We start from the raw sequence: 14,700 nt of genomic DNA on the forward strand, positions 1-14,700 counted from the left end.
TGGTTTAATTGTAAAAAAATATTTTATAAATTTTACTATAATTTGAATTATTTAAAGTCAAAACAATAAATAAAAAGATAGAGTTTCCATAAATTTAACATTTTAATAAATAAATATAAAGTTTTAAAGAATATAACATCATAATAATGAAACTTTCTTACAAATCCATAAAATAATATAACAAAATAAGCTAATTATCGATTAGTATGTGATATTTATATTAATGAATTTTTATTTAATATTTATGAAAACATATTCATTCGAAAATATAAATGAAATCTTTTATTTTTTTAAAAAGCTACGTAATCAACTTTAAGAATACAAAACTAAAGCGATGATTTTAGAACAATGTATAGAATTATCATAAATTTAAGATTAAATGAATAACTTTCAAGTTCTGAAAAATATAAATTTAATAAAATGTCATAATTAATATTTTTCCACAAATCTACAAAATAATATAAAAAAAACAAGTTCATTATCAATTAATATGTAATATTTGTAAAAACATATTAATTAACGAAATCTTGTGTTATAAAAAGCGGTTGCTTAATGGAGCTTTTTAGAACAATGACATGCTCGGTAATCACGAACCCGCATACTGCGCGGTTTGGGTAAGATCATTGTGATGTTATTGTCGGCAAAGACTTTTCAAATGGGTCAAAATCAGAGAAAGAAATAAAAAAAAATGTGGTTGGAGAAATTTCGAGGAAATTTCAGAAGATGCGCACTGACAGGGGCTCTATAAATAGAGCTCCCCTTCATTCGGAAATTATCCCTTCTTCAAGTTTTCTCTCATCTTATAAGCATTTGAGTGCTTAATTCTATAATATTTGTGAGGTGTTTGTTCTCCTGTATTAAGAGAGTGTGTGTTCTCTTTGGAAACAAAGTGAGTGAGTTGCACACCACAAAATATTATAGTGGAAATTCTTTTCATCTTGCCCGTGGTTTTTACCCTAATAATTTTTAGGGGTTTTCCACGTAAATCTCGGTGTCTAGTTTATTCTTTATTTTTGGGTTTTATTATCTCAAATTCTGCACGTGGGACCAACAAGTGGTATCAGAGCCTTGTTTAAAATTTCTTAAAATTCTGAGTATGCTCTGTGGTTGCAGCCTAGATTGATCTTCCACATCAGAAAAGATTTTTTGAGATTTTTTATTTAAGGCGGGATAATTTTGTCCAGTCTACTAAAATTGTTGTAGACATAATGACAGGAAGGTACGAGATAACAAAATTCAATGGAAGCAATTTTATGCTGTGGAAAATAAAGATACAAGCAGTTTTAAGAAAGGAGAATTGTTTGACGGCTATTGGAGATAGACCGGTGGAGATTATGGATGATGGAAAGTGGAATGAGATGAACGACAACGCTGTTGCCAATCTACACTTGGCTATAGCAGACGAAGTTTGGTCAAATATCTATGAGATAAAAACAGCCAAAGTTATCTGGGATACTCTGACAAAGATGTACGAGGTCAAGTCCCTACACAACATGATTTTTCTAAATAGAAGACTTTATACTCTTCGGATGGCAGAATCTTCATCGATGACCGACCATATCAACACACTGAATACTCTATTTGCCCAACTCACTTCCATGGGGCATAAAATAAGGGAAAATGAACGTGCGGAGCTTTTACTTCAAAGTCTACCAGATTCATATGATCAACTTATCATCAACATTACCAACAATATTCTTATGGGCTTTCTAAGATTCGATCATGTCTTAACTGCGGTTCTCGGAGAAGAAAGTCGACGCAAGAACAAGGAAGATAGGTTGATAAGCTCGAAGCAGGCAGTGGCTTTACCGATGATAAGAGGAAGATTTATGGAATGTGACTCCAGTGGGAACCAAAGACGAGGTAGATCAAAGTCGAGAAGTAAGAAGAAAAATATTTACTGCTTTAAATGTGGCGGTAAAGGGCACTTCAAGAAAGAGTGTACGAGTATCGACAAGAGTTCTCAAGGAAATGTGGCCAGTACTTCAGGCAGTGGTGAAATTTTATTCAGCGAAGCGACAACAGTTGCAGAAGGCAGACACAAATTTTGTGACACATGGATTATGGATTCAGGAGCGACGTGGCACATGACGTCTCGGAGAGAATGGTTTGATCATTATGAACTAGTCTCAGGAGGATCTGTATTCATGGGAAATGATCATGCCTTGGAAATAGCTGGGGTCGATACTATCAAAATTAAAATGTTTGATGGCACCATTCGCACCATACAGGAGGTACGACATGTGAAAGGGCTGACGAAAAATCTTTCGTCCTTGGGGCAATTGGATGACATCGGGTGCAAAACTCGTATCGAGAATGAGATCATGAAAATTGTGAAAGGCGCGCTTGTGGTTATGAAAGCGGAAAAGGTTGCTGCAAATCTGTATGTACTTTTGGGAGAAACACACAAAGAGGCAGAACTAGCTGTTGCATCAAATGGTTCAGGAGAAGAATTAACAGTGTTGTGGCATAGAAAGCTAGGGCATATGTCAAAACGAGGGTTGAAAATTCTCTCAGAACGGAAGCTGCTGCCAGGACTTACAAAAGTGTCACTACCCTTTTGTGAGCATTGTGTTACCAGTAAACAACACAGATTAAAGTTTGACACTTCTACTGCCAGGAGCAAAAACATATTAGAGCTGATTCATTCGGATGTTTGGCAAGCACCGGTTGTATCCCTAGGAGGAGCGAGATATTTTGTCTCGTTCATTGATGGTTTCTCTAGGAGATGTTGGATGTATTCAATCAAGAAGAAATCAGATGCTTTCCAGATCTTCAAAGATTTCAAAGCGCGGGTTGAACTTGATTCAGAAAAGAAAATCAAGTGTTTGAGGACTGACAATGGAGGAGAATATACCAGTGATGAGTTTGATGCATATTGTCAACATGAGGGCATCAAAAGACAGTTCACAACGACTTACACACCTCAACAAAATGGAGTGACGGAGCGGATGAACAGAACCTTGTTAGACAGAACAAGAGCTATGTTNGGTCAAATATCTATGAGATAAAAACAGCCAAAGTTATCTGGGATACTCTGACAAAGATGTACGAGGTCAAGTCCCTACACAACATGATTTTTCTAAATAGAAGACTTTATACTCTTCGGATGGCAGAATCTTCATCGATGACCGACCATATCAACACACTGAATACTCTATTTGCCCAACTCACTTCCATGGGGCATAAAATAAGGGAAAATGAACGTGCGGAGCTTTTACTTCAAAGTCTACCAGATTCATATGATCAACTTATCATCAACATTACCAACAATATTCTTATGGGCTTTCTAAGATTCGATCATGTCTTAACTGCGGTTCTCGGAGAAGAAAGTCGACGCAAGAACAAGGAAGATAGGTTGATAAGCTCGAAGCAGGCAGTGGCTTTACCGATGATAAGAGGAAGATTTATGGAATGTGACTCCAGTGGGAACCAAAGACGAGGTAGATCAAAGTCGAGAAGTAAGAAGAAAAATATTTACTGCTTTAAATGTGGCGGTAAAGGGCACTTCAAGAAAGAGTGTACGAGTATCGACAAGAGTTCTCAAGGAAATGTGGCCAGTACTTCAGGCAGTGGTGAAATTTTATTCAGCGAAGCGACAACAGTTGCAGAAGGCAGACACAAATTTTGTGACACATGGATTATGGATTCAGGAGCGACGTGGCACATGACGTCTCGGAGAGAATGGTTTGATCATTATGAACTAGTCTCAGGAGGATCTGTATTCATGGGAAATGATCATGCCTTGGAAATAGCTGGGGTCGATACTATCAAAATTAAAATGTTTGATGGCACCATTCGCACCATACAGGAGGTACGACATGTGAAAGGGCTGACGAAAAATCTTTCGTCCTTGGGGCAATTGGATGACATCGGGTGCAAAACTCGTATCGAGAATGAGATCATGAAAATTGTGAAAGGCGCGCTTGTGGTTATGAAAGCGGAAAAGGTTGCTGCAAATCTGTATGTACTTTTGGGAGAAACACACAAAGAGGCAGAACTAGCTGTTGCATCAAATGGTTCAGGAGAAGAATTAACAGTGTTGTGGCATAGAAAGCTAGGGCATATGTCAAAACGAGGGTTGAAAATTCTCTCAGAACGGAAGCTGCTGCCAGGACTTACAAAAGTGTCACTACCCTTTTGTGAGCATTGTGTTACCAGTAAACAACACAGATTAAAGTTTGACACTTCTACTGCCAGGAGCAAAAACATATTAGAGCTGATTCATTCGGATGTTTGGCAAGCACCGGTTGTATCCCTAGGAGGAGCGAGATATTTTGTCTCGTTCATTGATGGTTTCTCTAGGAGATGTTGGATGTATTCAATCAAGAAGAAATCAGATGCTTTCCAGATCTTCAAAGATTTCAAAGCGCGGGTTGAACTTGATTCAGAAAAGAAAATCAAGTGTTTGAGGACTGACAATGGAGGAGAATATACCAGTGATGAGTTTGATGCATATTGTCAACATGAGGGCATCAAAAGACAGTTCACAACGACTTACACACCTCAACAAAATGGAGTGACGGAGCGGATGAACAGAACCTTGTTAGACAGAACAAGAGCTATGTTGAGGACTGCGGATCTAGAAAAGTCATTTTGGGCAGAAGCAATCAAAACCGCTTGTTATATTATCAATCGTTCTCCTTCAGTGGCGATTGATCTGAAGACTCCTATGGAGATGTGGACTGGGAAGCCGACAGATTATTCTCATTTGCATACATTTGGAAGTCCTGTGTACGTTCTGTACAATGAGCAAGAAAGATCGAAGTTGGATTCGAAATCCAGAAAATGTATCTTCTTGGGTTATGCTGATAGAGTAAAAGGGTTTCGCTTGTGGGATCCTACTGTTCACAAGCTTGTCATCAGCAGGGATGTTATCTTCGAGGAAGATAAAGTAAAGGGAGATAAAGGCACATCGAATTCAGAAACTACTATATTTCAGGTGGAAAATAAGACGGATGAAGGTCAAATTTCTTGTGAAGCAGTACCAGAGCACGAAGAACAAGAACAAGTTGAGTATGAGGTTTCCAATGTGAGGAAGTCAACTCGAGACAGAATACCACCAGGTTGGCTTTCAGATTATGTCACTGAAAGCAATATTGCATATTGTCTATTATCAGAGGATGGTGAGCCATCGAGTTCCCACGAAGCTACTCAAAGCTCGGATGTATCCTTGTGGATGATAGCAATGCAAGAAGAGTTGGAGGCATTAGACNAGGGCATATGTCAAAACGAGGGTTGAAAATTCTCTCAGAACGGAAGCTGCTGCCAGGACTTACAAAAGTGTCACTACCCTTTTGTGAGCATTGTGTTACCAGTAAACAACACAGATTAAAGTTTGACACTTCTACTGCCAGGAGCAAAAACATATTAGAGCTGATTCATTCGGATGTTTGGCAAGCACCGGTTGTATCCCTAGGAGGAGCGAGATATTTTGTCTCGTTCATTGATGGTTTCTCTAGGAGATGTTGGATGTATTCAATCAAGAAGAAATCAGATGCTTNGAAAGATCAAGTCCAAGGATTGAAGGCACAGTTGGCTAGGGAATTTGATATGAAGGACTTGGGACCAGCAAACAAGATTCTAGGGATGCAAGTTCACCGAGACAGAAGTAACAGAAAGATTTGGCTTTCTCAGAAAAATTATTTGAAGAAAGTCTTGCGACGCTTCAACATGCAAGATAGTAAACCAATTTCGACCCTTCTTCCTATTAACTTCAAGTTATCCTCCGAGATGTGTCCTAGCTGTGAAGCAGAGAGGATGGAGATGTCTCGAGTATCATATGCATCAGCAGTGGGAAGGTTGATGTTCGCTATGATCTGTACAAGACCAGACATTGCTCAAGCAGTGGGAGCAGTTAGTCGGTATATGGCGAATCCTGGACGAGAGCATTGGAGCACTGTGAAGAGGATCCTTAGATACATTAAGGGTACCTCGAATGCTGCATTGTGTTATGGAGGATCGGATTTTTACACTTAGGGGCTATGTCGATTCAGATTATGCTGGTGATCCTGATAAGAGGAAATCTACTACTGGTTATGTGTTTACACTTGCAGGTGGAGCAGTAAGGTGGGTTTCAAAACTACAGATAGTTGTGGCGTTATCTACAACGGAGGCAGAATATATGGTAGCTACTCAAGCTTGCAAGGAGGCAATATGGATTAAAAGGTTATTGGAGGAGATCGAGCACAAACAAGAGAATGTTCTTTTGTTTTGTAAAAGACGTATTTATTATAAAATAAAAATTGCACATAATAATTGGAGTATGTATCTTGTAAGACGATCTCACGAATCTTTATCTGTGAGACGGATCAGCCCTACCAATATTCACAATAAAATGTAATACTCTTAGCATAAAAATTAATACTTTTTCATGAATGATCCAAATAACAGATCCGTCTCGTGAGACCGTCTCACATAAGTTTTTACCTAATAATTCAAGATAATTATAAAAAGTAATTTTTACGAACAAAAAATAATAATAAACGCCGAGATACATATAGAAATAATTTTTAATTAATTAATTAATATAGAAAATAGATGGAGAGATTTATAAATTATATCTATTACGCGTCTAATCGAAAAGGCTAGGGTTTCCTGCCTTCCCCCCTATAAATACACACACGCTCTTCATTATCTATCTTCCCCATCTAGTCTCAGCCACGTATTCGAAGCTTAAAATCTCTACCTGATATTTCTTCACTTTAAATTTTCCCTTCTCCTACCAGTTAAAAGGTATTTTTGGTCTCCAATCTTCCGATTTATTTCGTTTGTTTCGTCCTATTTTGGATCTACGTGTTTCAATTTGAGTTTTGTTGACCAGTTATTTTTATTTTCTCGATCCAGTTTGTTATGTTGCTGTTTTTGCGTGGTTGATTTATAGATCTGTATTTTTATGCGATTTATTTTATTTTGTTTGATTGAGATCGGGATTGAGATTATGGTGTATGTGGTTTAATTGATTTATGATTTGAGATGAATCTGGGTTTCGTGTCGATTGTCTTTAGTTTTGAATTTGTTAGTGATCGTTTGGATCTGAAAATGGAGATTTTAAATGGATTTCAGCTGCTTTTAAAATATTGACTCTGAAGTTTGAATCTATGACCTACGCAGTTGTGATTGAATTTCTTTGATGTTATCTTTTCAAAACATGTTCTAAAATTCGATTCGAGATTGTGATATTGAATATTATATTTATTTATATACGCGCGAGAGTCCACATGATTACTTGTATAATATTTGCGTAGAAAGATATAATTTCCGTCAATAGTTATGGATGCCATAATAAGAGCATACATGTTAAGAATAACAAAACCACCATCTTCACTTATTTTGTTAGTAGGGTTTGGTTACCTGGAGGGGTATCTATTTGAACTTGCTGTGTGTGGTCTTTAATTTCTTCTACATTTTCCGTGTTTTGGATCAGAGGATTGCTAATATGAGCTCTCATGTTATGTATAAATGTCATGGCTTATCAAAAGTGTGCTGTTGGGATTAATATTGACGAACAAATGATCTGAACATTATTATTTACGAGTTTAACACCTATCCTTGATTTAAATCTGATCATAAAAACTATCTAGTTCAACTGATCAAGGACTTGATCATTTTCATAGTCTTCTTTTTTAATTGATAGTATTTATACTTGGATTCTGTAAATTTTGACAGGTATTGGTTGGTACAACTGCGGTCACTGCAGTCAGCAAAAGTGGAGGAAGTCAAGTTAGAAACGTTTTTTATGTCTGAACAAGCCACTTTCTTTTTATCATCGATCGGGTTACTTGGAGAATACTGTCCTTGGTCAAGAAAAAAAGATAGGCATTTTGCTTTCAAAATTGGCTGCACTCGTCAAGAGTCTTTGCAAGGATATAAGATACACGGCCAAGATTTCCAGTTTATGTGGACTGCCCCCTTAGCTAGGTATTTTTACCCTACCCAAGATGAGTTATTTTTTCCTTCATCTGTAAAAAGATAGCCTGCTTAATTTCTGAGTTGTCATGCAGAGATACATATTAAAGTGGGGAAAATGGCTCTGCTAAATATTGGCGCTGGAAACCAAGATGATGCCTTTTACAGGTATAAGATGCCCAAAATGATGACCAAAATTGAGGGTCGTGGAAATGGCATCAAGACCAATATAGTCAATATGGTTGACATCGCGAAGGCCTTGGCTAGACCTGCTGCTTACACCACAAAGTATTTTGGTTGTGAACTGGGAGCTCAATCCAAGTTTGATGAGAAAACTGGGACTTCCCATGTCAATGGGGCCCATGATACGGCAAAACTTTCTGGACTCCTCGAGAACTTCATCAAGAAGTTTGTCCAATGTTATGGTTGTGGGAACCCTGAAACTGAAATTATTATCACAAAATCACAATTGATTAATCTCAAATGTGCAGCTTGTGGTTTTGTATCAGATGTTGACATGAGGGACAAGCTGACAACATTCATTCTCAAAAACCCTCCTGAAGCAAAGAAAGGATCAAAAGACAAGAAAGCAATGAGGAGGGCTGAGAAGGAGCGGCTCAAAGAGGGCGAGGCTGCCGATGAAGAATCGAAAAAACTTAAGAAAGAAGCCCCAAAGAAGAAGGGTTCAACTGGTAATTTGAAGGATGCAGCCCCAAAAGTATCCATCAAGAAGAAATCCCATCACTCTGATGAGGACCATTCTCCATCAGGTAACCAGGAAGATGAGAATGAAGCAGCAGTTGTCGCTGGTGGCGACAGTGATGATGACATTGAGTGGCAAACTGACACCTCTGCTGCAGCTGCACAACAAAGAATTCAAGAGCAGTTAAATGCCGTTACTGCCAGTATGGTCGTGCTTTCGGCCAATGAAGATAAGCCAAAATCAGGGAAGAACTCTCCAGGAAGAGAAGAGAAACCTAAAGTTAATGGACAGACAAACGGGGTTAAATCCAATGCTTACGTGGAACTTGTTGATGCAATAAAGGAGTATCTTTCAAAAGGTTCTCCTGCAGACAAACTCAAACCCTTTTTGGAATCTCTCACTGGCACTGCCCAAGAGATTACTGATGCCCTTTTTGAAGCTCTGTTCGAGGGAGTTGGAAAAGGTTTCTCAAAGGAGGTCGTGAAGAAGAAGAACTTCGTTGCTGCTGCAGTTCAGGAAGAGGATTCACAGCCAATTCTTCTTCATGCTATAGAGAGCTTTTGTGGGAAAGTAAGTCCCGAGGCAGTAAAAGAAGTGGGTTTGGTCGTGAAAGCACTTTATGACAACGATATGCTGGAAGAAGAGTTCATAGTGGAATGGTTCGAGAAAGGCTTGCATGGTGTCAATAAAAGCTCCCCAATTTGGAAAAATGTGAAGCCGTTTGTGGAGTGGTTGCAGAGTGCTGAATCTGAGACTGAAGAAGAGTGACACTCTTGTCTCTACCAAGTCCATTTTTCCTATGATATTTCTCATATTACTATTTCTGTTGGTGCATCTTTACTGGTTTACAGTAACTTCTGTGATTGATAATAATGCCATCGACTTGGTTCGAGTGGAGTAGTAGTTTGATATTCTCAGTGTGTGTTTGAGTTTAGTTCTTCTCAGTGTGTTTTTGTCAAGTTTAGTTGCTGTGATCGAAGCCTTTATGTAGACTGTTGCGTCCTTGGTTCTAGTGTTTCAATGGAATTTTATTAAACTAGCTTTAAGTATCTATCTCACGTTGATATATGTAATAATAATTTTAAAGCAATAAAATTAAAATATCTAATAAAGATACATTTTATTACATAAAGAACATCATTAATTGAAAATATTCAAAGACAATGTTTATCTATCCAGACACACTTGAAAAAGTATTCGAAAAACCATAATTTATATGGATAAGAGTACGCCAATCGACAATTAATTATCATACAAAATGTTTCAATAAAAAAACCCTCACAGCTAATTAAATAAACCTACAGTAATAATCATTTAAACTAATACGATATTATCACAAATTTCCAAGCATGCTTCTCGTTGCTACTATTTGAAGTATAAACATTCAAATAAAAGTTCATAATAAATAAATTACATAATATAGATACTATTTAATTTCCTAAAATAGATGAAAATTAATTGTACTTATTTACAAAATTATTCCAACTTTTTTTTTTTTTTGAATTTTCATGCGTATAGGTTTTATTTCCGAAAATAAATGCAAGACGGACTGATTTTGCATCTCTTACATGGAATCTATGTCAAAATACATAATTCACTTACAATTAAAAAACAAAAATTACTTTATGTTACATTAAAATATTTATTTTATTCTAATGCTTTTAATTTTCATTCATGTTTAATATATGCAACAAAATTCTTTTACTTCTATAAGTACATAATTTATAGAAAAAGTTGTTAAATAAGCAATTTTTGCAACATATTATTTTAAATTAAATATCATCAAAATCGTTTTTGTATTGTTTCTTGATTTGATTTAATTGAAAATTAGAACCGTATTAGTAAATAATCTTAATATATGATGGCCTCCATTTGCAAGAATCCTTATATCTGAGTTTTCATTGCACTCCAGGCGAATTTCCTTCAGAACTTGGAAATCTTACACGTTTAGAGTGACTGAGCATGCCGGGAGCCTCTCTGACAGGGAAGATTCCATCTTTTATCTTCAACACGTCTTCGATGATAACGCTCGATCTTTCTGAAAGCCTGCCGGTTGACATGTATTTTAATCTTCCAAACCTGGGAGGGCTTTTGCTCTATTCTAATAATCTAACAGGCCGAATTGTTCTTAACACTGTCCGAAAACAGCTTCACAGGTGACATACCTAGAGGAGTTTGAAATCTCACAGGGCTGCAATATCTTTACATAGCTGATAACAAATTTACAGAGAAGATTTGGTACTGACTTATTTTTTAAAAGATTTCATGCGTGATTGCGACAGAATAAACTTCTGTTCCTGATTATAATTTCCCATGAATAGCTAAAAGTTCTTGCATTTGACAGGTGGACTGCCATCTGAGCTTGCAAAACTTAATCTTGTTAAATTTAATGTCGCTAACAATGAATTATCCGGATCTATCCCACCCTCTATTTTCAATATTTCAACATTAGAAATGATGGAACTTTCTGTCAATAATTTTTCAGGCCGTCTTCCATGAACAATGGGACTTTGGCTTCCCAGTGTTGAAGAGATTTATTTGTCCGACAACAGATTGAGCGAGATGAAACGTTTAACACAAGACCAAAAATTATAGTGTCACATTTTATTTACCTATAATCATGTCAGCGCAAAGTGCATTTCATTGTGTGTTAGTGAGTTTGGCTGTTAGGCCTCTGAGTCCAGACAAGTGCGTGTCTATTTGTCGATGATGTCTCATATTTCTTAAGGATCAGTCTTACTCTTTCTCTATGTCCAGTCAGTATTTCTCTTTAAGATCTGACATCGCTCTTTTACGGCTACCTAACCAATTAGATCAAGCGACGTAACATCAGTAGTTTGACGCACGAGAACTTCTCAGGAGGTCACTCATCTCAGTACTGGTATAACTTGTGTACGCTTAACCCAACATTTGCACAATAAGTATAGAAATATGCTTTTGAATAACTTGAATTCATAACTTCGCTATAATATAAATCATTAGGATCAAGCGTTTACCGCTAGTTCAAAATCTACAGTTGTTAATCAAGGCAACTTTATTTTCTTTTACTCGTACACCTACTTGGGTGCTAATGGATCGGGCTGCTAGACCTATGAGTTCGAGGATATGCGTATCTGCCTGTTTGTGCTGTCTCATATTCCTTATAGATCAATCTTACAATTTCTTTACCGCCGACCATGTCTCCAACAAAGACAATATTACCCTTTAAATTCTGACATCACTCTTTTACGATCCATCTAGCCAACCAGATTAAGTGGTACAACGTAAGCAGTTTGAAGCACGAGAATTTTTCTAGAACGTCATTCATCAAGACTTTTAAATATGCTTATTGGTTGATTTTGACAACTCAACAACTATTTGTCGTAGTTTTTATAATATTCGTACAACCATTTTGGTATACTCAACAAGTATATTATCATCTTTAACACTTATTATGTTATTTAGAATCATCATCTGAGATCTGACAAGCTTGTAGTTTGTTACCCTTTCACGACATTTTTTTCGGTTTTCTACATTGTTTTTATCCGGTAATCTTATATTTCCGACTTTTTTTTTGTTGAATGATTTTCAGTTTATGACAATCATGAACTGTAACTCCTAAGAAAAAATTCTTTTAGTCGTGATAGGTTTTCACTTGTGAGTAAAATTATGTATAACATATATATCCTTCAACAACATAACCAATGAACGGTGTTTTAATTTCTTCAAACATCGTGATATTTGTAATATCATTTTTATATATTTAATATCAATATTATTAACATATAGCTATAATGTTAATAAATTTTTAACAATTATTTCTCAATCATTGGAAGAAATAATACTTGAAAATCTATTCAAATTGCTATATATTAAAACCGATTCCTCGTTTAATTTGAGGCAATTCAGAAAAGTCATCTCGTTAGTCATTTTTTTAGAAGCTTTGGAACAATGATTGCGTTCATAATATCATGTAGATAATATAGTTTCAATCTCATTTGTTGTGTCTAGAACATAATATTATATTATTCATTGAAACAAAACAAATTTTCTTCTATTGAGTTTACATTTTGTTTATGATATTTTATATCTTGTGGAACGATATACAAAATTAATTATTGTATTTTAAAAATTTTGAGAAAAGACACGAATAATGTAATTAAGATATGCATATGAGATATCATTCAAATGTAGATAAAAGTATTTGTTTTATTCAATATCTCATATAATAATACAACTGTTTAAATTTCATGAGCATTTTATGATATTCAAGATCAATTTGATGAAATATTGTAGGATTGTATTTGTATTTCACTATTTGGCTAAGTGAATTTCTTTGACGAGGAGTTGACAATGCTACCATATTATATATTATGAATTAGCTGATTAGCCACTTTGACTAAAAAAGAGACAAAAACAACCTCTTAACCACATTGGAATATATTGAGATAATATTAGAGGAAATAAAGTGAAACTGATTTATTGTCTCAATTCACTAAAAATTCACAAAATTGATATATTGTATTTTAAAAATTTTGAGAAGAGACACGAAAAATGTAATTAAGATATGCATATGAGATATCATTCAAATGTAGATAAAAGTATTTATTTTATTCAATATCTCATATAATAATACAATTATTTAGATTTCATGAGCATTTTATAATAGTCAAGATTAATTTGATGAAATATTGTAGAATTGTATTTATATTTCACTATTTGGCTAAGTTTTGCATGTTACCATATTATATCTTATGAATTAGCTCATTAGCCACTTTGACTAAAAAATAGACAAAAACAACCTCTTAGCCACATTGGAATATATCGAGATAATATTAGAGGAAATAAAGTGAAACTGACTTATTGTCTCAATTTACTAAAAATTCACAAAATTGATATATTATGTCTACAAAGCTTTAGAATTGTTCTCATACCATTATAAATAGAGTGAGAATTGTGTACACTTTGTTTTTCATGTATTTCTTTTTCTGAATGAAGAATTTTTTCTTTTTGAAAAACGATTTTATTCTTTGAGAAATATTGATATTTTATATGACATCCATACAACATAATCAACATTAAAGAAACTAATGAACATGACAAATTATAAAACAAACAAAATGGTAAAATAGTAAGTTTAATAATGAAAATCATATATTCATAATAGTAAAATAGATGTAAGTAATATTAATTTTTTTTAATTATGTAACATGTAATTAAATTAAATTTAAAGTAAAATCAAATTAATAACTATTTTGATTGAATTAAGTACAATATTAATGATCATATTAAACTAACATAGAAAATGACTTAAAGAACCTCATGAATATACAAACTGTAAAATAAATGAAAGGGTAAAATAGTAAGTGAAAAGGTAAAATAGTAAGCTCACAATTCAAACTCATATATTTATAATAGTATTAGATATTAGATTAGATATTAGATTATATATNCTTATATCCTCAGTATCTGACTTAAGCGTCAGAGGAGCTACGCCGGGACACCCTCCCGGCCCCCTTCTAACTGTATTATTCGTGATTTCATGCTCGGGGTAATTTCGAAATCTGCGTCTGGACTAGTGACACTTGTTGGAATCGGACCCTAAATTTCCCGTGAATACCACTAAGTTTTAAAAATTATAAAAAAATTTGATTTTTGCACAAACCAACTCGCATATTTTTTTAAGACGTGAGAACTCGATGTCGCTATTTTTTGGTGTGCACTAGGTAAATCCTCAAACTAATACAATAACATACACACCATATTAGCCAAACCCCTTGTGTTAATAGAAAGAATCGAATTCCTGATCATTAGCCACACGCTTGCCTACTCCATTTACTCGGACACACATTTGAGACAACAACTCGCATATCTCGATTCGGAAAGTGAATGAATTATGTTTAATTTTAGTCTGGGAAAAAAAACAAGAAGAAAAATCGAGCCACAAGGTAACCGGGTGAACAAAGTTCAAGATTTGTGACATTGTCCAAAGACTGTGGTCCCCCGGTGGATTTATTTCCTCTATTAATATATTTGTCCCAACCTCCCACCTTACTCAACCACCGTATACATACTGAAATTAATATTTCGATCGTTTTGCTGAGAAGTCT

At 35.2% G+C, this 14,700-nt stretch overlaps 1 protein-coding gene across 1 annotated transcript; it reads left to right on the forward strand.

Moving 5' to 3' along the window:
• Positions 1–6,575: 6,575 nt before the first annotated feature.
• LOC140971648 (eukaryotic translation initiation factor 5) lies at positions 6,576–9,657 on the forward strand. Its single transcript, XM_073434010.1, has 3 exons — positions 6,576–6,735; positions 7,669–7,920; positions 8,004–9,657. The coding sequence occupies exon 3, from the start codon at positions 8,027–8,029 to the stop codon at positions 9,377–9,379; it is 1,353 nt and encodes a 450-aa protein (XP_073290111.1). The 5' UTR covers positions 6,576–6,735; positions 7,669–7,920; positions 8,004–8,026; the 3' UTR covers positions 9,380–9,657.
• The last annotated feature ends 5,043 nt before the right edge of the window (positions 9,658–14,700 follow it).

Source organism: Primulina huaijiensis, chromosome 2 (genome assembly GCF_012295235.1).
Source record: "Primulina huaijiensis isolate GDHJ02 chromosome 2, ASM1229523v2, whole genome shotgun sequence".
NCBI lineage: Eukaryota > Viridiplantae > Streptophyta > Magnoliopsida > Lamiales > Gesneriaceae > Primulina > Primulina huaijiensis.